Source organism: Loxodonta africana, chromosome 20 (assembly GCF_030014295.1).
Source record: "Loxodonta africana isolate mLoxAfr1 chromosome 20, mLoxAfr1.hap2, whole genome shotgun sequence".
Classification (NCBI taxonomy): Eukaryota; Metazoa; Chordata; class Mammalia; order Proboscidea; family Elephantidae; genus Loxodonta; species Loxodonta africana.
The window spans coordinates 66,984,084-67,008,746 of record NC_087361.1 but is presented as its reverse complement, the minus strand read 5'-3'; the positions used below and the strand labels follow the sequence as shown (position 1 = coordinate 67,008,746).

The 24,663-nt window shown below is 41.8% G+C and overlaps 2 protein-coding genes across 8 annotated transcripts in view; one reads left to right on the top strand and one right to left on the bottom strand.

The window, feature by feature from the left end:
* Positions 1-9,876: 9,876 nt before the first annotated feature.
* Positions 9,877-17,197, bottom strand: YOD1 (YOD1 deubiquitinase). Its single transcript, XM_003410279.4, has 2 exons — positions 16,698-17,197; positions 9,877-15,706 (listed from the first exon to the last, which is right to left on the bottom strand). The coding sequence occupies exons 1-2, from the start codon at positions 17,038-17,040 to the stop codon at positions 15,003-15,005; spliced, it is 1,047 nt and encodes a 348-aa protein (XP_003410327.1). The 5' UTR covers positions 17,041-17,197; the 3' UTR covers positions 9,877-15,002.
* A 1,173-nt stretch (positions 17,198-18,370) lies between these two features.
* Positions 18,371-24,663, top strand: part of PFKFB2 (6-phosphofructo-2-kinase/fructose-2,6-biphosphatase 2) — a 37,597-nt gene continuing 31,304 nt past the window's right edge. For 3 of the 7 annotated variants that reach the window (XM_023548374.2, XM_023548375.2, XM_010590272.3), the window contains exons 1-2: positions 18,900-19,038; positions 20,351-20,458. In XM_023548374.2, coding sequence (XP_023404142.1) covers positions 20,371-20,458 — 88 coding nt within the window. In that variant the 5' untranslated portion in view covers positions 18,900-19,038; positions 20,351-20,370. The other 4 variants (XM_064273274.1, XM_010590271.3, XM_023548373.2 and 1 more) reach the window with 4 other exon arrangements.

Sequence of the window (24,663 nt, the reverse complement as noted above, 5' to 3'; positions counted from 1 at the left end):
GATGTTTTCATAATAGAATTATTTTGCCAATTGACTTACAAGTCCCCTTCAGCCATAGTCCCCAAACCCCCGCCCTCGCTCCGCTGGCCTTCGAAGCATTCAGTTTATCCCAGAAACTTCTTTGCTTTTGGTCCAGTCCAGTTGAGCTGACCTTCCCTGTATTGAGTATTGTCCTTCCCTTCACCTAAAGTAGTTCTTATCTACTAACTAATCAGTAAATAACCCTCTCCCACCCTCCCTCCCTCCCCACCTTGTAACCACAAAAGTATGTGTTCTTCTCAGTTTATACTATTTCTCAAGATCTTATAATAGTGGTCTTATACAATATTTGTCCTTTTGCCTCTGACTAATTTCACTCAGCATAATGCCTTCCAGGTTCCTCCATGTTATGAAATGTTTCACAGATTCGTCACCGTTCTTTATCGATGCGTAGTATTCCATTGTGTGAATATACCATAATTTATTTAACCATTCATCCGTTGATGGACACCTTGGTTGCTTCCAGCTTTTTGCTATCGTAAACAGAGCTGCAATAAACATGGCCGTGCATATATCTGTTCGTGTAAAGGCTCTTATTTCTCTAGGGTATATTCCGAGGAGTGGGATTTCTGGGTTGTATGGTAGTTCTATTTCTAACTTTTTAAGAAAACGCCAGATAGATTTCCAAAGTGGTTGTACCATTTTACATTCCCACCAGCAGTGTATAAGAGTTCCAATCTCTCCGCAGCCTCTCCAACATTTATTATTTCGTCTTTTTTGGATTAATGCCAGCCTTGTTGGAGTGAGATGGAATCTCATTGTAGTTTTAATTCGCATTTCTCTAATGGCTAATGATGGAGAGAGCATTTTCTCATGTATCTGTTAGCTGCCTGAATATCTTCTTTAGTGAAGTGCATGTTCATATCCTTTGCCCACTTTTTTTTTTAATAAACTTTTATTAAGCTTCAAGTGAACATTTACAAATCCAATCAGTCTGTCACATGTAAGTTTACATACATCTTACTCCCTTCTCCCACTTGCTCTCCCCCTATTGAGTCAGCCCTTTCAGTCTCTCATTTCGTGCCAATTTTGCCATCTTCCCTCTCTATCTTCCCATCCCCCCTCCAGTCAAGAGTTGCCAACATACTCTCCAGTGTCCACCTGATTTAATTAACTCACTCTTCATCAGCATCTCTCTCCCCCCTGCTGACCAGTCCCTTTCATGTCTGATGAGTTGTCTTCGGGGATGGTTCCTGTCCTGTGCCAACAGAAGGTCTGGGGAGCATGGCCGCCGGGATTCCTCTAGTCACAGTCAGACCACTAAGTATGGTCTTTTTATGAGAATTTGGGGTCTGCATCCCACTGATCTCCTGCTCCCTCAGGAGTTCTCTGTTGTGCTCCCTGACAGGGCAGTCATTGATTGTGGCCGGGCACCAACTAGTTCTTCTGGTCTCAGGATGATGTAGGTCTCTGGTTCATGTGGCGCTTTCTGTCTCTTGGGTTCTTAGTTGTCGTGTGACCTTGGTGTTCTTCATTTTCCTTTGCTCCAGGTGGGTTGAGACCAATTGATGCATCTTAGATGGCCGCTTGTTAGCATTTAAGACCCCAGACGCCACATTTCAAAGTGGGATGCAGAATGTTTTCATAATAGAATTATTTTGCCAATTGACTTAGAAGTCCCCTCAAACCATGTTCCCCAGACCTCCGCCCCTGCTCCGCTGACCTTTGAAGCATTCATTTTATCCCGGAAACCTCTTTGCTTTTAGTCCAGTCCAATTGGGCTGACCTTCCTTGTATTGAGTGTTGTCTTTCCCTTTACCCAAAGCAGTTCTTATCTATTGATTGATCAATAAAAAACCCTCTCCCTCCCTCCCTCCCTCCCCCCTTCGTAACCACAAAAGTATGTGCTCTTCTCAGTTTTTTCTATTTCTCAAGATCTTATAATAGTGGTCTTATACAATATTTGTCCTTTTGCCTCTGACTAATTTCGCTCAGCATAATGCCTTCCAGATTCCTCCATGTTATGAAATGTTTCAGAGATTCGTCACTGTTCTTTATCGATGGGTAGTATTCCATTGTGTGAATATAACACAATTTATTTACCCATTCATCCGTTGACGGACACCTTGGTAGCTTCCAGCTTTTTGCTATTGTAAACAGAGCTGCAATAAATATGGGTGTGCATATATCTGTTTGTGTGAAGGCTCTTGTGTCTCTAGGGTATATTCCGAGGAGTGGGATTTCTGGGTTGTATGGTAGTTCTATTTCTAACTGTTTAAGATAACGCCAGATGGATTTCCAAAGTGGTTGTACCATTTTACATTCCCACCAGCAGTGTATGAGAGTTCCAATCTCTCCGCAGCCTCTCCAACATTTATTCTTTTGTGTTTTTTGGATTAATGCCAGTCTAGTTGGTGTGAGATGAAATCTCATTGTAGTTTTAATTTGCATTTCTCTAATGGCTAATGATCGGGAGCATTTTCTCATGTATCTGTTGGCTGCCTGAATATCTTCCTTAGTGAAATGTGTGTTCATATCCTTTGCCCACTTCTTGATTGGGTTGTTTGTCTTTTTGTGGTTGAGTTTTGACAGAATCATGTAGATTTTAGAGATCAGGCGCTGGTTGGAGATGTCATAGCTGAAAATTCTTTCCCAGTCTGTGGGTGGTCTTTTTACTCTTTTGGTGAAGTCTTTAGATGAGCATAGGTGTTTGATTTTTAGGAGCTCCCAGTTATCTGGTTTCTCTTCGTCATTTTTGGTAATGTTTTGTATTCTGTTTATGCCTTGTATTAGGGCTCCTAAGGTTGTCCCTATTTTTTCTTCCATGATCTTTATCGTTTTAGTCTTTATGTTTAGGTCTTTGATCCACTTGGAGTTAGTTTTTGTGCATGGTGTGAGGTATGGGTCCTGTTTCATTTTTTTGCAAATGGATATCCAGGTATGCCAGCACCATTTGTTAAAAAGACTATCTTTTCCCCAATTAACTGACACTGGGCCTTTGTGAAACATCAGCTGCTCATATGTGGATGGATTTATATCTGGGTTCTCAATGTTGTTCCATTGGTCTATGTGCCTGTTGTTGTACCAGTACCAGGCTGTTTTGACTGCTGTGGCTATATAATAGGTTCTAAAATCAGGTAGAGTGAGGCCTCCCACTTTCTTCTTCTTTTTCAGTAATGCTTTACTTATCTGGGGCTTCTTTCCCTTCCATATGAAGTTGGTGATTTGTTTCTCCATCACATTAAAAAATGTCATTGGAATTTGGATCGGAAGTGCATTGTATGTGTAGATGGAATACCCTTATTTTTAATACAGAGACCATACATTTTACCCTCTTTGGAGAGGGGATGAAGCCCTGAGTTGCTGAATGGAGAGGAGACCTGAGGGGTCTAATTGCTTCCTAACTGGACTTTCCACCAATCTTCCTGGTTTTTTTCTACCTCTGTTTATGAAAGTACTAACACCACCAATTCTTGAGCTCTTGGAGGGCCTCAGCCTTTTTGAGCCTCCTAAGTCAGTTACTTAACTCATCCAACGGCTTGCTGGCTATTTTTATTCTACCATTCTTTCTGTCCTTGAGGGCTTATGCCTTTTAAAATTCTATTACTATTATTTTATTATACTTTTGGGAGAGTGGAGGCTAATAAGTATGTTTAACTAGCTATTTTTAACCAGACAGCCCTATTTACTCTTCAGCCCACCTCCATATGGCTTCTTTTTCCACCAGTCTCCTGGAACAGCTCTTGTTAAGGTCATCAATAATCTCCATGTTGCTAAATAATATGGACGCTTTCCAGTCCTTCACTGACTCCATCTTTCTCTAATTGCCAACACAGTCTGCCCCTTTTTGCTTCTTAAAAAACTATTTTTTCTTGGATTTCGTAATATGAAATTCTCTTGCATCTCTGATTGCCTTTGAACTCTCAGTTACCTTTATTGGCTCCTCCTTTACCTCATTTCTAAAGGCTGTCTCTTCCTCCTTTGTCTGACTTCTAAATACTGGAGTTCCTTGGGGTTTGGTGCTGATACTTCCTGTCTTTATATTTGCTCTGTAGTTGATCTCTTCCATCCACATAACTTTTCATTATCTATAGGTTAACACATTTAAAATTTAGAACTTTATCTTAGATAAATCTTTTGAACTTCAGACCTGTAAATGCAATTTCTTACACGACATCTCCTTTTAGGTAATTCATAGACATTTCAAATTTAACAGGTCTGAACTCTTATTTTCTCTTTTTCTGCCAAATCTGCTCCTTCTCCATCTTCCATGGGTCAGTAAAGGGTACTTCCATCCACCAGTTGCTGGAGTAAGAAACCTGAGAGAAATCCTAGACTATTCCCTTTCAGTTATTCCCCACTTTATCAAGTCCTGGGGATCCTATCTCCAACACCTATCTCAAACCTATCCTCTTCTCTTTACATTACCTAGTACAAGCCATCAACCACTTACTAGCTGTGTGTCCTTGAGGAAGTTACCTATACCCATTATACCATATACCGAGTTGACTCTGATACTCAATACCTACATCTACAGAAGAGACAATAATAATACCTGCCTCATAGAAGAATGAAGATTACATGAGATAATACATACAAAATGCCCATTGCATTATAATCACTCAGTATATGCTAACCTTATAATTACCACCATCATCACCTACATAGGTTACCACAATACTCTTGTTAGGACCCCCACATCCACTCTTGCCCCCTTCAATCCATTCTCCAAAGAGCAGTTAAACTTTGGGAAACATAAATCAGATGCCTTCCTTAAAATGCACTGCAATCCTAAAGATGATTTTATTCCCTCACGCATTGATTTCATTCATTCACGTGTTGATTCACTCATATATATAATGAATGTCTACTATGTGTCCAGTACTCTGTTAGGTACTGGGGATACAAAGATAGTAAAAGACAGAAGTGGTCCCTGCTTTCATGGAGTTTATAAACTAGTTGGGAACACAAATATGAAAGAAACAAGCAAATAGAGTGTGGCAAATATGAACTCGGGTAAGTGCTTAATAATAGCTTCTAGATGCTACAAATCTGGATCCTTGCCTGTTTCTAAAAAATCATCTCATGCCCTCTTACCCTGTTCACCACTCTCTGGCCAGATTTGCCTGGAAAATATTTCATTTCCTCCTGTAACATTATGTTCCCAAATGCTATACACCCTCCCACCCCTCTTGGAAGGCCCTTCGGTCTTACTCTTCAACTAATTCTTATTCATGTCTCAGGTTTCAACTTAAATGTCACTTTCTCAAAAAGGTTTCCCCAGATTCACCTAACCTAATTAGGTTCTTTTACCGCACTATTCTCTTTGTGGCAACTGTATTTTTATTCTTTTATAGCACTGTTTTTTTTTTCCTCCCCCAGTGTTTACCCAGCATCCAGGGCAGTTCCTGGTACAATGTTACCATTCAAACATGCTTACTGAATGAATTAATACCTTTGTAATCCTTGAGGTATCCTATGCCATGTCTTGCAAGAAGTAGAAGCTCAATAATGATTTGTTAAATTACAAAAACTGCTTAACAATTTATCTGAGATAAACTATTACCTTAATAATTTATCTGAGATAAATTACGACTTTGGCTTCTCCTAGTCAAAACCAAGATAATTTTCTCAGTTCTCATTGTTATGAGAAAAGCAAAGCTGGCTGTTAAAGGATGGATTTAATGGGAAGGACCACTCCGGCTGAAGATCAGCATAGTTCAAAGTCTCTTCCTGAATTTTGTAGGTTTAAGAACTCGATTTGATCAGTTTACTCCATGATATTCAAACTCTGGGAAGAGTAATTCAATCTAATAAAATTTATGAGAAGGACTTATCAACCCAAATATCAAGTAGTTAGGTCATACCAGAAGGAGGTTTGGCATTCTAATAGCTGTAAAGTGCTGTCCGTAATTAGCATGGATAGTTTTATAAAACATCCCATAAAATAGACCCTAAAAACTAATGGTTCCTATTCCATGATAGGAAACCCTGGTGGTGCAGTGGTTAAGAACTACAGCTGCTAACCAAAAGGTGGGCAGTTCGAGTCCACCAGGTGCTCCTTGGAAACCCTATGGGGCAGTTCTACTCTGTCCTATAGAGTCGCTGTGAGTCGGAATCGACTTGACAGCAAGGGTTTGGTTTGGGTTTATCCCATGGTAACGTACACGTTTTTATTTAACTCAATACAAATATTCCTAAAGGACTAAAATAATCTGTGCTAGAAATATTCATGGTTACTTGATAAAAGCGTCTTTTCCTTTTGGACAGTTCTAAATAAAAAAAAACTCACAAATTCCTAACTGCTTCTCCCTTCCTCCAATGTTGGAACCAAAAATGTGTTACTTGCTTCATACCTGATGTTTTCATTTCCAAGATTATATATATGAAGCAAATATATATGTATATATATATAACTAATTTTGTAAATCAAGTTGTTTCTTGATTAGCATAAAAAAGCTAAGAACTTCCATTTCCAGTAATGTTGGAGTAGGTAACTCAAACAAACCCTCCTGCTGAAGGTCTGGAGAGCTTAAAAGATAGTGAAAACTTTACAGGTCTTAATCAGGACAAGGACGGAGGCTGGTGTGGTAAGCCCAACATTTGGGGCCATTTTTCCTCTGGAGACATTTGTGTATACCAGAAGAGGTGACTAAGAGGTTGAGTTGTGCTTCTGATAGATTTACAAACCTAGGGGAACAAGGATTGGAATCCAGGGCCCACCAATGATAGGGACTAGCTGTGTTGGACTTACTAAGTGATGGTTACGTCTATATACTATACTTTATGAGCCAGTTAATGGGTTATCAGGAATGAGTTTGACTGAATTTTATAGTTAATTTCAGCACCGATTTTGAACCTGGCTCCTGTATAAGCTGTAGCTTTATGAGCCAGTTAATGAGTTATCAGGAATAAGTTTGACTATGTTTTATAGATAATTTCAGCACTGATTTTGAACCTGACTCCTGAATAAGCTGTAACTCCAAAATAGTATCTTTCAGTCTAGCAGATGTATTCAAGAGAGCCATCCTTACGGTTTTAAAACATGGCCAAGTCACTGTGACACCTGCTGTAATATCTCAAGATTCACTAATGAAGCTCTTGCAGTAAATACAGAGAAACGCAAATGGATTAAGATCAGAGAACTTCTCAGTGTACAGAAGGAATTTTAGAAGAACGGAAAGGCAGAGGAGCAGAAGAGAGGTAGCTACCAAAACAAAGAGAAAGGACTACTCATCCTCTGAGACCTTGTTCCACATGAATTTTTAAAAAAAAAATTTTAACACACATTGGGAAATTATAAATGTTTGAGTGGGCTTAGGGAAATACCCGTGCTACCCTGGCACTTGATTTCATTAAATAAATAACCATAAAATCTATAAACACAATAGAGACAGACAACCCAAGTAAGAACAAATTCTTAGAACAGAAAAATATTTGAGATGCCTGCTTCTCTGTTCTCGAATCTCTCCATTCAGGTAGGCCAAGGGATATATGCACCTTCCTTTATCTACCCAACAAGTATATACCTCTGCCAAACATGTAAGTCCTACTTTGCAAGCTCCACTGTATAACTAAACAGGAACACAAACCACTTCTTTCCAAACATGGAGACAGTAAAGAAGAGAAAACAAAACAAAAAGATCAAATGCTTTATTTTTAGCGAAGAGGTGCTTTTTGTAATTATCCAGTGATTTCTTAACTAGCGTTTGAAACATTTCCAAGATGCTAGGGGGCTACCTTAGTCTCCTAGTGCTGCTATAACAGAAACACCACAAGTGGGCAGCTTTAAAGGATAGAGATTTATTTTCTCACAGCTCAGAAGGCTCGAAGTCCGATTTCAGGGGGTGGCTCTAGGGGAAGTCCTTCTTTGTGTATTTCAGCTTCTAGTAGCCGGCAATCCTCGGTTCCTTGGCAATCTTCATGTGGCATCTATCTTCACATCTGTGCTTTTTGTCTCTCTAGGCTCTTATATCACTCAGAAGTGATTAAGGTCAGGATCTACCCTACACTGATATGGCCTTATTAACATAACAAAGAAAACCCTACTCCAAATAGAATTATTTCCACAGGTATAGGGGTCAGGACTCCAAAACATATTTTAGGCGGGCACAGTTCAACCCATAACAGTGCTTAATGACTTCTAGCCCCGTTTCTCACAACGCAGGACATGTACATCAATCACAGCACACACTCTGGCTTTTTGATATTATCAAAGCACCCCTTTCCATTTTTGTTAGGCTGTTAAATTTTATTTATCAATGTTCATTCACCTATTAGTCTGAACTCTTTCCTTTAGAGCTTCAGAGAATAAATCTTACTCCTGTTTCATGTATTTTCAAAAATTTGAACTTAGCCATTATGCCAACCTGAGATCCCTTCTCCAGCTCAATATTTTTTGTTCGCTGTCACATGACAGGTGTCAGACCTTAGTTTTTCATTGTTTTACACGTAAAATTATCACTTTTACATGTAAAACCCGCATTCAAACCCGTGATGCAATGTGACTGAAGTAGGGCACATCAACATTACTGCCTTTTTTCCTGGACCATTGAACTATTAACGATGTCTGCAGCCCAAGTCATACTGCTCCGAGGGAAACAAAATTCTAATTGAGTACTATTGCTACATCTTTGCAAGTGAACCATATACAAAGTGGAGCTTCTCCCATGCGGGACTCACAGTGGATCACTTTAGAAGGGCAGGACTTAACACTTATGAGTATTCAATCTTAGGATCTTTTTTTTCCCCAGCCTGTTGAGATATTGGAACTGTCTTCTCTAGATTTACATTATCTGTAAATTTATTAACTGTATTTAAGTTGTTAGGTACCGTCTAGCTGGTTTTCGACTCAGAGCAACTCCATGTGACAGAGTAGAACTGCCTCATAGGGTTCTCTTGGCTGTAATCTTTACTGAAGCAGATCACCAGGTCTCTCTCCTGTGGAGCCTGAGTTGGTTCGAACTGTCAACCTTTTGGTTAGCAGCTGAGGACTTCACCATTGTACCACCAGGACTAGCCGTGAGTGAAAATGAATTGCATGCAGTCAAGGACATAGAACTGATATAAGCCATCAGAGGCCTCTCCAAGTCGATACTGATTTATTTAAACAACTTTATAGCAGGGGTTCTCAAAGAGCATCAGAATCACCTAGAGGGCTTATTAAAACATTGTTGGACCACATCAATTTCTGATTTTTCTGAGAATTTGCATTTCTAACAAGTACCCAGGCAATATGGAGACCACATAAAGCACTGCTTTATGGGTAAATTGTTCGACAGCTACCATGACACAGCCCATGAGACGTCTCACAATCCTCCTGTAATACGTGGTTTGGCTTGATTTATGGTAGACTTGTGCTGACTTCATGAGACATGGTCATGTTGCATAAATTGATTACATTATTACTGCTCCATTTCCACAATTTTTAGTTGAAACTGAATTCCTCTGAAATTTATTTTTCAATGAGAAGGATATGTAGTTCAATTTGGGGAGCCTAAACTATGGCCAAGTGTAAGAATCATGTTGCTTCGAATGTTTAAATGTTGACATTGTCAAAATTGAAATCATCTCCCGGAGATGTTAGTTTTCAAACAAACCTAAGTCTACTACAAATGAAAGGAATACAACGGACACCAAATTACAACTTTCAGGGGCTGACTGCATGCCAGAAAATTTAGTCGACGTAGAGAAATTTCACATGCCCTTTGGTGCTGAGGAGGAGAAACACTTCAGCTTCTCCTGGCAAAGCAATGAAGACTCCACCTACAGTGAGATTTGCAGGCTAGTAGGCAAGTCAAAGCTGTGGTCTATTAGTTGTTGATAATAAATATGTAACTTAAGTGCAGCAGCTGTTCACTGGCCCTCTGCCCTCATCCCAAAATATGCTCAAATGACAATGTTTTCACTTCATTTATTCTTTCAAAACAAGTCACTTCATACAGCATTTAGACATTTAAAATCATACACCTCATAAATAAAATTAATGCATCTTAATGACAATGGCAAAATCATATGAGTTGCACATAATGAAATTAGACATCTTCCAAGTAGCAGCAGAGTATTAACTTAGAAAAAAATGCTGGCAAATACATAAAAGGACATTTTCAAAACAAGAAAACACTTTTCATCTTCATTATGAAAATCCATTTTCTATGCCAAAAAAACAGAACTTTGTTCTGTTTTGCCCTTCCCTACTGCTTTTTCATGTTCCTAGGCTCTAAATTTGACAGTCTTTACTTGTGATTCTCCTCTTGCTTCAGGAACCTTTCTCTACTGCATTAATACAGGAATTATAGGACTATGTCATTCCCTATCCCCTTTGACAAACTATATTTATTCTGTATTTCAAGCAGAATTCACATTTTTAAAGGGAAAAAAAATTTATTCTTTGTATGTATATATTTCCCGTTAACAGCTTGAACCCTGTATGGCACCAAGGTGAACTGGAAAACTGACAAGAATTTAGGTCCCCTAGAGTATCCTTTAAGTATGGAAACCCTGGTGCCTTTGTTAAGAGTTCAGCTGCTAACCAAAAGGTCGGCAGTTTGAATCCACCAGGTGCTCCTTGGAAACCCTATGGGGCAGTTCTACGCTATCCTATAGGGTGGCTATGAGTCAGAATTGACTGGACAGCAGTGGGGTTACGGGTGGTCGTTCAAGTAACTATAGGCTACACCTACCTACCTAAAAAAACAGTTATAAAGTCCAGCTCATGTAATCTTAGAAATTTCTAAACCTTTCTTAAGTTAGCCTTGTCTACTTACCCTACAACTTAACCAAATCGTATCTTCACTAACTCTAAAAAGACACCATAGCAAAATGCTTATATTCCTGGTTTTATTCTTTAGTAACAAGCCTTTTCACTTACAGCCCTGCTACATTCTATGCCAAGAAATTGGGGAGAAGGGCATTGCTTGAAAAATTTTCTGAAAAACCGAATTCATCACCAGGATTGCATCCATCTGAGAGTCTCTTGTTTTTTAGTGGTACTTTACCCTCCTGCCCTTCCCTCCCTTTGCCCCCCAAAAGTCAGGGGAGGGTTATCAATCTTCTCTAAATCTTTATGAGTCAAGACGCAAATTGGAACTCTAAATATTCAATATCAGTGTAATTTTTTTTTTTCCTAAATCAAATTTGTTCAGAACACTGTAAACAAAATGTCAGCTAATTTTTGGAGAAGGAAAAATAAAACACTTTGGCACAAACTGAGAAGTTTTACGTTCTTTTTAAGTTAGATGAAATATGCTGCAATATTATAACTCTAATAATAAAGCATTAGTTAATAAACTAGCTTATTCAAATTAGTGTTTCACTTTAGTCTTTAAAATGTCACTTTCCAGGCCTCTGACTAAAAACTGGCCCCCTTAAAATAAGTTTGCTTAGAAGTAAATGAAGTTTTAAGAATCTAATCTTCTAGAAGTTGTTATAGTCGTCTTTGTGCTACAAGGACACATTTGAATACTGCACTGTACACTAAATGACGGATGGCAATCACATTACAATAAGAAGTAGCATTTTGAATGCTGGGCATAGAGCGTGCTCCTTTTACTGAAACAGAGTTCGACCATTACCAATGCCAGAAAGCTGTGCCGCCGCCGGATATGCTGGTGGCAGCAGGCGATTAAGAGCTGGTGGTCAGGAGCTCAAGAGTTTTATTCTCATGTCCTTCACAAGACCCCTAGACAGGGCAAACATGTCAACTTTTATTTCATATTTTTTAAAGTGCTGCAAATAATAACAAATGTGTGTCTCAATATATGAAAAACATGATTACTAATTATATATGAAAGTTTAGGAAGGCCACGTGATTTGTAAAGAAAAAGTATCACTCTGTTACTTAATCTTGCATACTCTTCAAATTTTTTTTCAAAAAGACATAAAAAACTATGTTTAGCTGCTAGGGCAACTTGCTATACCCGTGTTTTAATCTCTAGACGGGACAGAAGGAATAAGCTAGATAAGCAAGTTAGGCATGGGCACTTAGTGGCATGTATAGAGAGATAATATAAAGGTGCTCATTTCTGATTATGATTCTGCTGGGACTTGAACTTCATGGAATAATCAAGTGGCAGGACTACATTAGTTCTTACCAACAAGGTCAAGCTGACCAGCAGCCAAGCTTTCAAGGTTACCACCACCTGGCTATACCCATTTCTCACTCACTGGAACAATTAAGAAACCCACTTACAGCCATTCAGATGTTACACACTGATGACGCAGCACAAATACGGCTATCTTTACAGCACTACACCTCATCTTTAGGTCCACAGAAGAGCAAGGGAGAGGAGGAGGGGGTTGGAAAGCATAGACTGTCTTCATTTTAATTAAAAGAAAATTCTTGTACAGCAGTCAAAAACCAAATGAAAAAGGAAGGGTTTCATTTTATTCAAGTGCAAATTCAGGACGGTTCTTTTGATCCTGCTGCAAGTATTAAAGCCACAGATTTTCAAAGTTCTCAGGATTAGCATTTACTCACAAATAATTAATTTCAAGAAAGTTTAATAAGCACGGTAAAAAAAAATCTTTTAACTATATGAGGCACACAAGCTTGAGTTTAGAATAAGCATAAATTCTGGTTTTTAATTCTCAATAATTAAATCAACTGGTCTTCAAATAGTGCTTCATTTTGAATACTCCACGATCAGAACACTGAAGTACTAGTGCTGAATTTCAGCAGATGGCTAATAAATAAAGGGATCAGTGACAGCCATTTGACTGAGTATCAGTGTCCAATTTGTGAACAGACGAGCTAAACAACAGGTAAAACACAATAAAATAAGATCCCTGGAATAAATAATTTGACGCTTGCAATAAAAATATTAAGCTTAAATATGTAAACAAAAACACATAAAATGAAGGGTTTAATTATGTAAAACATCAGAATTCTATCTCCATTTGTTAAATTAAGCCACTGTAGATAAAATACAGACTCAATTTTAAAGTGACAGAAATGTCTGTTAGGATACATGACTGGCACATTATAAATTACTCAATAGATATTTGTTGTGTGAATAAATTTCTAAATCTAAAATTTCAGTAAGAAAAGTCAACTTTGGCTCTTGAAGTACTAAGAGAGGAAGGCAAATTTTATGAATGATGATGCATAAAGCTCAATTTGATGGATGTTACCCAGTGGTATATACTTAATTTACAGTTTTAAATTTAGTATTTTGTAGAAATAAAAGATACACAAACTATCTAGACCAGGTGATAGACAGGTGTGAAGAGATTTTCAATCATATTCATTTGTACATACATGATTGCCAAACATTCAGTATCGTAAGCTCACAATGCTGTTTTTAAGGCTCAGTAAATTGAAAATTCAACACTGCTTAGTTATACTGACCAGAGTAACTTACAATGCCTAAAGCAGCCATACACACATAGGTGCTCAAGAAACGTCACCTGATGATTTTAAGCATACTTTGTGAACTGTTCCTTAAAGGTGTTTTTTCCCTAAATTGTTTACATGTTTCTTAACTTTACATGGCCACCTTCACCAAGTGAGAGTGCTAAATCTTAATTCTGAAACATCTGCCAAGAAGGTCTGCTGAAAGAGGTAAGTGCTTTGAAGTATACCATCAGTTTTCTAAGAGATACTTCATAAGAAATGAGAGCACGCTAACAAAATTTCACAACACTAACCCTCTTCACATCATGTTGAGAAATACATAAATTTTAAATTTAGCATCCCTGATATTACAAAGAATTAGGAAAAGAGGTAGAACACTTCATCTGGCAGAGCTCACAGTCAAGCTATGTTGGAGAGGGTGCCTTGCAGATGAGCCCACCAAGCAAATGGCTACACATCTAGAATCAGGAAGCAGCAGAACTCTGAGAAAGCTCAATAAGGCAAGGATTTAAAATCCTTTGTTCTGGAAGCAAAACTAATTCAATCAACATTACCATCCCAATTACTCTAAATTCTTCAAAAGGCAAAGTAAAAGATCACTGATAAGCAAAGTTCTAATTTGCAGAAGTGTAAAATTATTTGAAAGAGCATTCATTAGTGGAGGGATAAGACTAACATCAAAACAAACACTGCTTAGGTAAGCAAAACATTAAAAAAAAAAAAAAAAAAGCACAGCATTATTACTTTAGATAAACATTCCCCCCGCCCCAACCAGGAGTCAGAGGAAATATTCTTAAAAAGCCAAGGAAATCAAATCCCTCCAGATGAATTTTTATGCATAAAAATGCAAAAATGGAGCACTCAGATTTCAAGGAGCTTCAATTAAAAAAATACCTTGCTTAATTAAAAAATTTTATCCAATATAACAAAGGCCAATAAATAAATTGCATTAAAACACAAGGCCAACAGTCCTTTAAAGCTTCAGTCGGCAACTTCAGGCCCCTGCTCCCTCAAACATTCCACTTTTATACATTAGAAATCCTAACCAGAGCACTATCTGTTCCTGTTTTTAGGTAACAGCCTCAAGGAACAGACCCATCCCTATAAAAATTGGTTGGTATGTACTCATAATAGGTAAAGCACACATTTATAAGGTCTACCAAATTGCAATATAAAATCAGTTTCGACAATTCTGAATATCTTCATTTGAGGAATCAATGCATAATTTAGAAACTATTAACTCACTCAGAGTTATTATCAAAAGGACTCAATTACTAGAGACACTGTGGTATATGTCCAGTGGCCTTACGTGAGGCCTTCTGCATCACCCAACCTGTGATGTTGTTTTCTTCTACAAGTTAATGCTGCTGGATGCTAGCTTATAATACTAAAACTCAATCTTCAGGTTAGTGTCAGCAGGTGGCAAGCACCATCTATTCTGTCACCCCAGCAGAAAGAGGGTATCACCACTATAGACACTTGCACACTGTAAACTTGCACACTAATTTTAATCTTAACAAGGAATTTCAGTGTCTTAGTGGTTTTAAGTTAAAAGGGTGGCTCAAGCATGTGTCCTTTTGTTCTTTAGGGTTATGCAAATAGCTTATTGGAATACCCAGAGCCTTCTGGATCTGTGAGGTAGTAGGCTGCAACCCTCATCATGCATAGATCACACTTCTCCAAAACTGGTATGGCCTGTTTCCTTGGCATGGTCCCTTGCTTCTGCTTGTCCAGTTAACCCCTTCTGACACACCATGCATCTTAGGGTGAAGCGGTTTACATCAGTAAACTGTCTCTTTCTTCTAGCTTCATCTGCTAATTCCAGTGCTTGTACAAGAACAATATCATCATTAGAAGAGAAAATGGTCAGAGGAGGGGTGTCTGGGTCAGGGAAGTTACGCTGAAGTGGATCATAGTGGATGCCATCATAAATAAGCAGAACCCTTTTGGTATATCCTGCATCTTCCCCAAAACGATCAATTCTTACTGTCTGTGTATCCACTACACAGATTTCACATTGATAAAACTTGGACAAAATTGATATCTCAATCGCTCCTCCCCAAGTATCATCCCTTTTGATCCAGTCACAGTACTCCTGGTTTGTTTTCCCCAGTATTGCCTCACTATAGAACTCTGGATCACTCGCTACAATTTGTGCTATGAGGCGTCTCATCTCAGGGGCACAAGCTGGATTCAAGACTCCCCCTTCAACGACATAGTACACACTGGTAAAGAGGCAAGAGTTGTCTGCTGGGACTGCGGCTCTGGTAAGCACAGGCAAAGACTCCCTGTAGTAACTAGGAGCACCGTGTTTTGCAGATGCAGGTGAAGTTCTGTGCCTGGTTTGGTCTTCTTCAACGATCAGCATGTCACCTGTTAAAAATAAAAGAAATCCAGAACTGCAGAGAGAATATAGATGAAATTGAGTGTTCACTAGGCAAGTCTGTAAATTATAAACAGAAAGAATCAAAGGATAAACTGGGTTACACAGCTTTACAAGTCATCAGTTAACACTTTTTGTTCACTGAAACTTCATAAACGTGAAAACAAAGCAAAGAGCAAAACACTTCATGTTGCCGCCCAATTTAGTGAAGGGACCTGAGTTATACATCTTCATACATACTTAAAAAGATACACTTCAAAACCAAAATTTCTTTGTATTTGCTCTCTGAATTTAAAAAGCACAAACCTTCTAGAAAGTGTTCATCATAGACTAGTCCACCAGGGGGATCTCCTCCTCCTGCAAGTAAACATATCTACTCTGGTGTTTGCAGAATCCCTGATGTAACAGCTGAAAGCTTTTAATCACCAAAGCTGCTGTTCAAGTTTGAATACTTGTTTCGACTTGAGAGGTATTGCCGCGGATATCTGGAAGTTAACTCTAATATGAACATACCTAACTATGAAATCAAGTATATTATAAAAATGATTGCAAAAATGGACCAGGAAAGCACAGCACCGCGCACTCTTCAGATCTGCTGATACAAGGGAAATGAGCCACTGAGTGGTCCGGACGGGGAAAATAAGTCCTGCCCTTTTTTATATTTTTGTAAATGTTGAGGCGAAAAAAATGAGACATTTTCAAGGTAGACCTGAACAGAGAATTGGGAAGGGGGACTCCAAGGCCTTGGGCTTCCCGCAGGGTTGGGTCCTCTTTGTCTTTTCCAACCATTTGTAAAAACAAGGAGCTGCCAGACTTGCCCCGGCCTCCGCTGGAGTTCTCAGTTCACTAATACAGCCTCACTCTTGCCCTCAACGCCACCGGTTGACCCACAGTCGCCTGCCGTGACTAGTCCTTTCTCCATCCTCATGTCCCTCTCCGCCTTCCCAGGTTTCTCCCTGGCCCTGGTCCCGATCCCCTTACCTGACTGGATGGGCAAGTCCTCCAGAATAGTATCCCCGTTGCTGAGATCTAGGCATTCTGGCGGGTATCCGACGAGGATTCGCTGACCGACGGGGGCTATCCCGGTGATAGCGGCAATTTGGCCCTGGAGTTCCCGCACCCGGGTCCGGCTGGACAACCCCTGCAACACATGGGTGCCATCCTTGGCCTTGCAGCGGAGCCGCCACATAGTGTCGGTCCGGCTGCTCGAAGGCCCGGCACCCGCGGGGCCGGCTTTGGTCCCGGCAGCAAATTGGCAGACGCCGCCGGGGCAACCAGCCGCCGGGGGGACTCCAAAATGGCCACCCTTCGTCGGGCCAAACATCGCGAGAAGTTGTTGCTGATGACAATTCTCGCGACACTTAAGTACGGCTTCTGCTTTAGCACTTCAACAGGATTGAATTCTCTTAAAGTAACAACTAACTTCCCCCACTGCCCCACTCTAAAGAGCTAAAGGGTGAAGATATGACCGTATCTCTAAAGCACAACTGGTCTTATTACCTGTAGTGCCACAGAGGTGCCCTCCGCGTCGGGATCATATATGCTCAAGGGAAGAGGGCGGAGGAGTTCCTGAATCAAATAAATTGGAATGTGACCTTGCACTTTGGCCGGAAATGATTAAATTGGGGCTTCCAAACTACACCGAGAGAAACAGAGTCATAGTTTAGAACGCAAAGGCACGCCAAGAATGATCAGTGAGTCAAAGGACCTGTTGAAAACAATCAGATACTCGTGACTAGACTCGTGGCTGCACCAAACATTGACTCATTGAGGTTGAGGGCCTGACAACTGGCCTTTGTACCTCGGTGGGACTTGAAAACGTTGATTTGCCACGTCAGCACAGTATGAGACCACCATCTGGGTGTAGGGCAATTGCTACATTCAGGTGGTGAAGGATGAATGAAGTATGAAGAGGAGGAATGAAGAGGGATGGGGACTAACCCTTGTCATCAGGACTTCAGTTTAGGCCCTGGGCATACCAGTAATGAAGAAGACCCTATTCCTGCTTTCAGTAAAACAAGTACTCTGAAGTCGGTGAAGGGGGTGGGGTGGCAGGAACACATAGCCACTGAATTTCAGAGCAACCTGATAATGCTCGATTATGGGATCTTTTTTTCAACTCTGTATTCCTAGGACTAGGACTGTGCCTAGCAAATAAAAAGTGTTCTATAAGTATTTGCTGAATGGATAAAGACAGAGTTGTACAGGCACAGAGCAAGCAACTACGACGCACTCGGAGTTGTAACAAGCTTCAAAGAGGAGATAGTATCTGAGCTGTTTTGAAGAATGATTTAATTTCCAGGTGAAGGAGAAATAAAAACATCCCCGAATTATCTCTCTTTTCCAAGAAATCAGCACTCACGGTTCTTTTACCCCCGATCCAGAGCTGCCAGTCTCACCCTGCCTAGGGTGTGTTTATCAATAAAATCAAGCATCACACGTACCTGGGCAAAAATGAACAGTGTCGTTCTACTGGAATTTGCAAACTCACCCCTTCTGTAAAAACCTCCACAGCTGAATAAGTTATATGAAACGTTTGTATCTTTCACACTTTTCACGACCCAATTTTCTGCTGAAGCACTTTTCCTCCTTGGTCCTTCAAGCTAACCGTAACAGATGATCTACTGTGTGTGGGAGACGGTGCCGGAGAAGACATTTGGACTACGTGGATAGATCCAGGGAAACTCCTGATTCAGCAGCGGGGCTATTTTCTTCAGTTACGGTGTCTGACCTATGGAACAGACATGAAAACACCCTAAGGTATATCAGCTCCAGTACCGTGGTCGCTTACCCAGTAAAGCGCCTTCTAAACTTACGTTCCAATGTATCGGTCCAACAAGGTCCCGCTGGGATTCAGAGATGAAAGCGTTAATCTTTGCACCATTCTCCCCCCACCTAAAAGGTCACATCCCCTGTAGACAGCTACGTTATAGTCCACTCTCGCGAGAGTTTGAAAAAAAGGTAATGCTTTTATTAACTCCGCCCCCAGCCATGTTAGTTGCCAGGCAACGATGCAACCAACCTGTACAGTGGTAGGAAACTTGGGGACTTGTGATCTTTCCCTTTCACGGTTCCATCCTCCTTCAAGAGCCTGGGTCAGGGATTCAGATTTGAGCCCCGCCCCCTGGAGCTGCAGGTTCACGATTGGTCGATGATTCGCTTCAGGTGAGGACCTACGCGAGAGTGGGCGGAGCCAGGCAGGGACACGTGATTTGCCCGGATTCGTGGCCGGACCCCGGCCAGTCTGTGGGCTCGGGTCGGCCGCGTTACCCCGGGAAGCGCCGGGGCCACTGCCGCCAGGAATCTTAGGAGGGATCGTAGGGTGAGCGGCAGCTGCGCAGCGCCTGGAAGGGACCGTACGGGCGGGATGAGGTGCAGGGCAGTGGTGCCTCGCCGTTTCTGGAAGTCCCGGCCCCGGGCCATTGCCGGGAGTGCGGACGTTCAGGGACCGGGCGCCGCAGCTGGTGTTTGGCGTGAGGATTTTTGTGGTCAGTGGAGGAACAGTTCAAGGTTCTTGAAGCAATAGGACCTTCCGCCCTGACGAGCCTCTTTGTTGTCGGGGTTTGGGGAGTGAGCTCGGGACTCGGATGGACCGGGGCGTCTCTCGCCTCAGTTCGAGCCAGGATTTGCCCCTTATCTGCAGGTGACCTTGGGGAAGTCATTTACTTCCTCCTTGCAACCTCAAACCCGTTGCCGTCAGATCGATTCCGTAGGATTCCCCGTAGGTTTTCCAAGGAGCGGCTGGTGGATTCGAACTGCTGGCCTTTTGGTTAGCAGTCGACCTCTTAACCACTGCCCCTCCAGGGCCCCAGTGGCCTTTTTACAGAGTGCGTCTCAGGGGATAGATGAGGAGGAGAGGGTGCAGAGCAGGGCTTCCGAAGAACACCGAGGGGAGATGGGGATGCGCTAGGGCTGTCTCAGCATCCGCTTACAGTTTTTCCTGCAGAGAACAGGTTTGAGATTTTTTCCCCTCTAATTTTTTTTCAAGGCTGAGTCCTACCATTGAGCTGGAATTACTTTCTTAATAATGAACTTGATCTGTTCCTCTCCAGCCCCCACTACTCTCCCAGATTATTAAAACTTTGAAATCTGGGTCATGGAAGAAAGAACATGGATAAGCCACTTAATGTCAGTTAACTCAGTGTTTCAATATGTAAAATGAGCAGATGTAATGGAAGCAAAATCGACCTGGAAGGATTGATGGAAATACTTTATGTAAAAGTAAATGCCTCAGTCAGCATATAAATGCAAGGGTCTAGAGAAACTCTTTATAGCTGAGGAAGCACAAGGTTGGGGAGGTTCACTTCAAAGCCAAGGACAAGTAAGAAGACTGACTTGACTCTCCACAGGGTTCTTTCACTTATACAGTAAAACTTGCAAGAGCCAGAACCAGTGTAAGGTGGAAACCTGTCAGAGAAGGAAAACTCAAATATTTTCCACTATGATGAGTGATAGAAAAGTGGTAAGACTGCACCCTGTCAAAGATGGAAAACTTTTGAGACTCTGAAAAACAAGGTGGTGCTGCTGAGTTCTGGCCCTCCCAGGCTTCACTGCACTGCCCTGCTCCTCCTCATTGAGTGTTTTGAGGAATGTCTCCTTCCTTCCCTGCCTCACATTCCTTTTCCCCTTTCCAGACATCTCCTGAAGAGCTGCCATGTCTGTGGATTTTGCATCTTCCTCAGAACAGAACAACACCCATGAAACCAAAACCCCAAATCTCCGAACAGCCGAGAAGAAGTGTTGTGAGTTCTGGGAAAAAGGAGGGGCTGCCTTCTCCCAGGGTTTTGTTTTGGGAATTCTATATGGTTGTAATCCTAGACTCTGCTGATTGGTTGGAGTAAGACATAATTCTTTGACATAAGAATTAAAGCAGTCTCCAGGGGAAAATTTCCTGTCTGAAATAAATAGACTCAGTGATATGTCGGTCCTGGGAGCTGTACTGCTGGTGTAGCTCAGCAGTTTCTTACTGCTTTCCTTAACTGAATCTCTGTTTCCAGGGAGATTCAGTTCTGCACACTCACTTGCCATTGGAAGTTAGGGCAAGCATTATTGTACACACAATGAGTAAGGCAGAGTGGCAGGGTGCAGGAGTTACTTGGGGCTGGTTCCGTTATGAGGCACATCCCTGGGTGGTGCAAATGGTTTGCTGTCGGCTACTAACCTAAAGGAAAACAGTTTCTAACCCACCCAGCAGCACTGTGGAAGAAAGGCCTGGTGATCTCAGCCAAGAAAACTGTTTGGAGCAGTTCTACTCTGTAACATGAGGTTGCCATGAGTTGGAATTGACTCATGGCAATGGGTTTTTGTTTTTGGTACTGTTATCAGTTTCCCTTCATCCTGTTGTTTGTTACTGTTATCAGCACCCTCCCAAAATTAGGCTGCATTTTGGGAGGGTGCTGCTCACTGTAGAAATCCCAGTTAGGAGCCAGTGCTTCCTGGCTGCTCTCGTTCCTACAGGTCCCAGGGGAATCAGCTCTGACATTTGATTTCTCCAGGCACCTTTCTTTCTCAACCGGTTTAGCCTTTGCTCTTTGCAAACTATTATTCCTGCAAGCACTTTCCCCTGGGGACAGGTTTTGGGTGAACATTTTCATGCTGATCTTTTAGCTAGAGACAGCACAGGGGTTTGTGGGGAGATGAAGCAGCGTCTCCTATGCTGTGTGCATCTGCATATCCTAACCGTCATTATAGTCTGCACAGCCCAATCCAAAAGGCCCGGGGCACCTGGCCCCCATGTGTTGCTTCTGGGAACCTCAAGGAATGCTAACTCTTGGCCCTGCTTCCAGAGTGCACCTCTTTCTTTTTGGAACCCTGTCAGTCAGTTCTCACTTCAATGGTTATATATATCAGCAGGTGGAAACAGCCGACCAGCATGAGACTGGGAAGTGTCTCATGTTCAGAAGCCTTCCCCAGAACCTCAGCCTTGATGTCATACCCTTGTCAGTCTCATGATTAACGATGATAATCTCCTTTCACCTAACACCGATGTGGCATGCTGGAGTTTGGACTGCAGCAAAGGCAGCTGGCTTGGATGTGATACCGGGGTTGGTATACCTCTATGATTAGTGTCTCCTTTCTCTGCCAGGGCAGGATGCCAGGTACCAAGGGCAAAACAACCCATGGAAGACAGCTAATATAGCATGATATCTGAGTGCTCCTTCTGGAGTCTGCCTGCCTGGGTTTGAACCCTGGCTTTCCTAAGTCGTCATCGTTGTGTACCCTTGAGCAAGTTGATTACCCTCTCCATGCCTCAGCTTGCTTCTTTATAAAACAGGAATGCTAACAGTATCTACCCCCAAAGTGATGTGAGGATTAAATGGGTGAATAGAGTGAGCCACTTAGAAGAGGCGGGACACATAGCTTACATACATTATTTTTCACAGGTGTCTCTAGCTGCATGTAGTGTTTACTCCTGAAACATTGTGTATAAGTTGAATTATACTCTAATGCTGTGGTGGGAGCTCACTATTTCAAAGAGCCCCGTGAAGAACTTTTCTCCGTAAAGAAAGCCTCTCATTTGACAATATTGTAACGCCAGATTTTAGGGTATCGGGTGCATCTCTTAAAGGGAGGTGAGCTGGTGTTACTAGGTCAGCTAATCCAAGAGAGAGAACTGGGGAGGGGGAACATGCTGATGGTTGTGGGGGTCCCTGATCCTGCATAATGTCCACTGTCCTTCTTGCTTCATTTTATTCTCCACACTAGGAATCGCCCCTACCTGCCTTCCTATCTTTTCTACAGTTTTTCTGCCTTGAAGACTTGAGTCACCTTCTGATAAGGAAGAGCAGTCCCAGGTCTGTTTTCTGTTCTCTAGCCTCTTAATTCAGGAGCCCTGGTGGCACAGTGGTTAAAGTGATCAGCTGGTAACTGAAAGGCTGGTACTTCGAACCTGTCAGCCACTCTGGGGAAGAAAGATGTGGCAGTCTGCATCCGTAAAGATTTCAGCCTTGGAAACCCTATGGGACAGTTCTACCCTGTCCTGTAGGGTCATTATGAGTCAGAATCTACTGGACAGCAGTGGGTATGAGTGGCCTCTTAATTCCTGCCCTGGGCTCTAATTTCTCCTCTGTAAGCTCCACCCTTTTCTCCCAAGGCTTTTTATCCTCCACTGGAAGCATCTGGGTTGTTCTAAAGCAGCCGTCATTCATTTAGCTCCTCTCTAATTACCCTGGAGGCGTGGTGGTTAAATGATGCAGCTGCTAACCTTTTGGTTGGCAGTTCAAATCTATCAGCTGCTTCTCAGAAACTGTATGGGGCAGTTCTGCTCTGTCCTATATGGTCGCTAGGAGTCGGCATCAACTTGAAGGAGACAGGTTTGGGCTTTTTTTTTTTGTCTATTTGCCTCAAGGAGTAGACTGTGAGACTATTACAACCATAGTCAAGGGAGAAAATATAGGTAGGAGAGTGTGTTAGGTTTTGTTTTGTTTTGTTTTGTTTTGTTTTGCTGTTTACCTGCCCTTTGGTAAATGCTATGGCTCCTTAGCATTCACCCAGCTGTGGCTTTGTTAATAGGTCTGCCATTATCCCCTTGCTGCCAATTTCCCCTGGGCTGACTGACTTCTAGTCTGACAAGTGACTGGGCTTCAGGGCCGAAGAGTGACTTCAGGGAAGCCAAACCTCCAGCCTCCAAGGAGCATAACTGGAACCTGAGCTCTTCCAGGGAGGAGGGGAGAGGGGATGAGTGGTTTCAGGGTTCTGTGAAAGCAGGATTTGGGGGAGGTCTATGTGATTTACTTTCTTTCTTCTCTCCTGTTCTTTATTTTTTTCATATTTTGAGTTAAGTCTGAAGCAGACAGGTTCCTATGTGTACCTTACCCATGTTCCAAAAGCAATCCATGTCTCTTAGTCTCCTAGTGCTGCTGTAATAAAAATACCTTCAGTGAGTGGGTTTAAAGAACAGGAATTTATTTGCTGGAGGTTAAAAGTCCAAATCAGGGTGCCAGCTATTTTGATTCCTTCCTTACTTGCAGACTTGTGGGTGTTCCTTGGTGATCCTCATGGGGCATCTGTCTCCCACTCCTGATGTGTGCATATCTCTATTTAATCTGCTGTTTTATAAGTCAGAAGTGGTTAGATTTACAACCCACCCTATGTGGATAAAGTTTAATTAACATAACAAAACCCTGTTTCCAAACAGACTTGCATTGACAGGTATAGGGGTAAGGATCTCAACAAAGATTTTGGGGGGAAACAATTTAAAACATAACATTATACTCTTTGTTGTTGTTGTTAGGTGCACTGGAGTCAGTTCCAACTCATAGTGACCCTATGCACGAGAGAACGAAATGCTACCAGGTCCTATGCCATCCTCACAATTATTGTTATGTTTGAGCCTATTGTTGCAGCCACTGTTTCAGTTCATGTCCTTCCCACGTGCGAAACACCTTTACCCTAGTTCATCATCTCAAAAGTCATAACCCATTCCAGCATCAACTCTAAGTCCAAAATCTCATTTTCTGAATCATCTAAATTAAGTATGGGTATGACTTTGGGTGTCTTCCATCTTTGGGCAAAATTCCTCTCCACGTGTAGACCTGTGAAGCCTAGAATACAAGTTATCTGCATCCAAAGGGCAATGGCGGAACAGACACAGCATAGACATTTCCATTCCAAATGGAAGAAATTGAAGAGAAAGAATGGGTAATGGGTACCCAAAACCCAGCAGGGCATATTTTATTAGCTCTCAAGTCTTGAAAATAATTATTTTCCTGTCACATCTGGGCAATGACTCCACCTTGGCCACACTCTTTGGATTCTGGGTGGAGAGCCCTGGCCCTAGGTGTCAGCCCCACCCTCCAGGCCCACTGGGATGGCAATGTCACCCCCTTATCTTTGGGCAGCCCCATTCTCCTGGCCCACCTGAATGGCAGCTCCACCCTCCGGAACTGTGGTGGAGACCCCATTCCTTGAAACCTAGAAGGCTGTGGCTCCACCCTTAGAAGCTGAG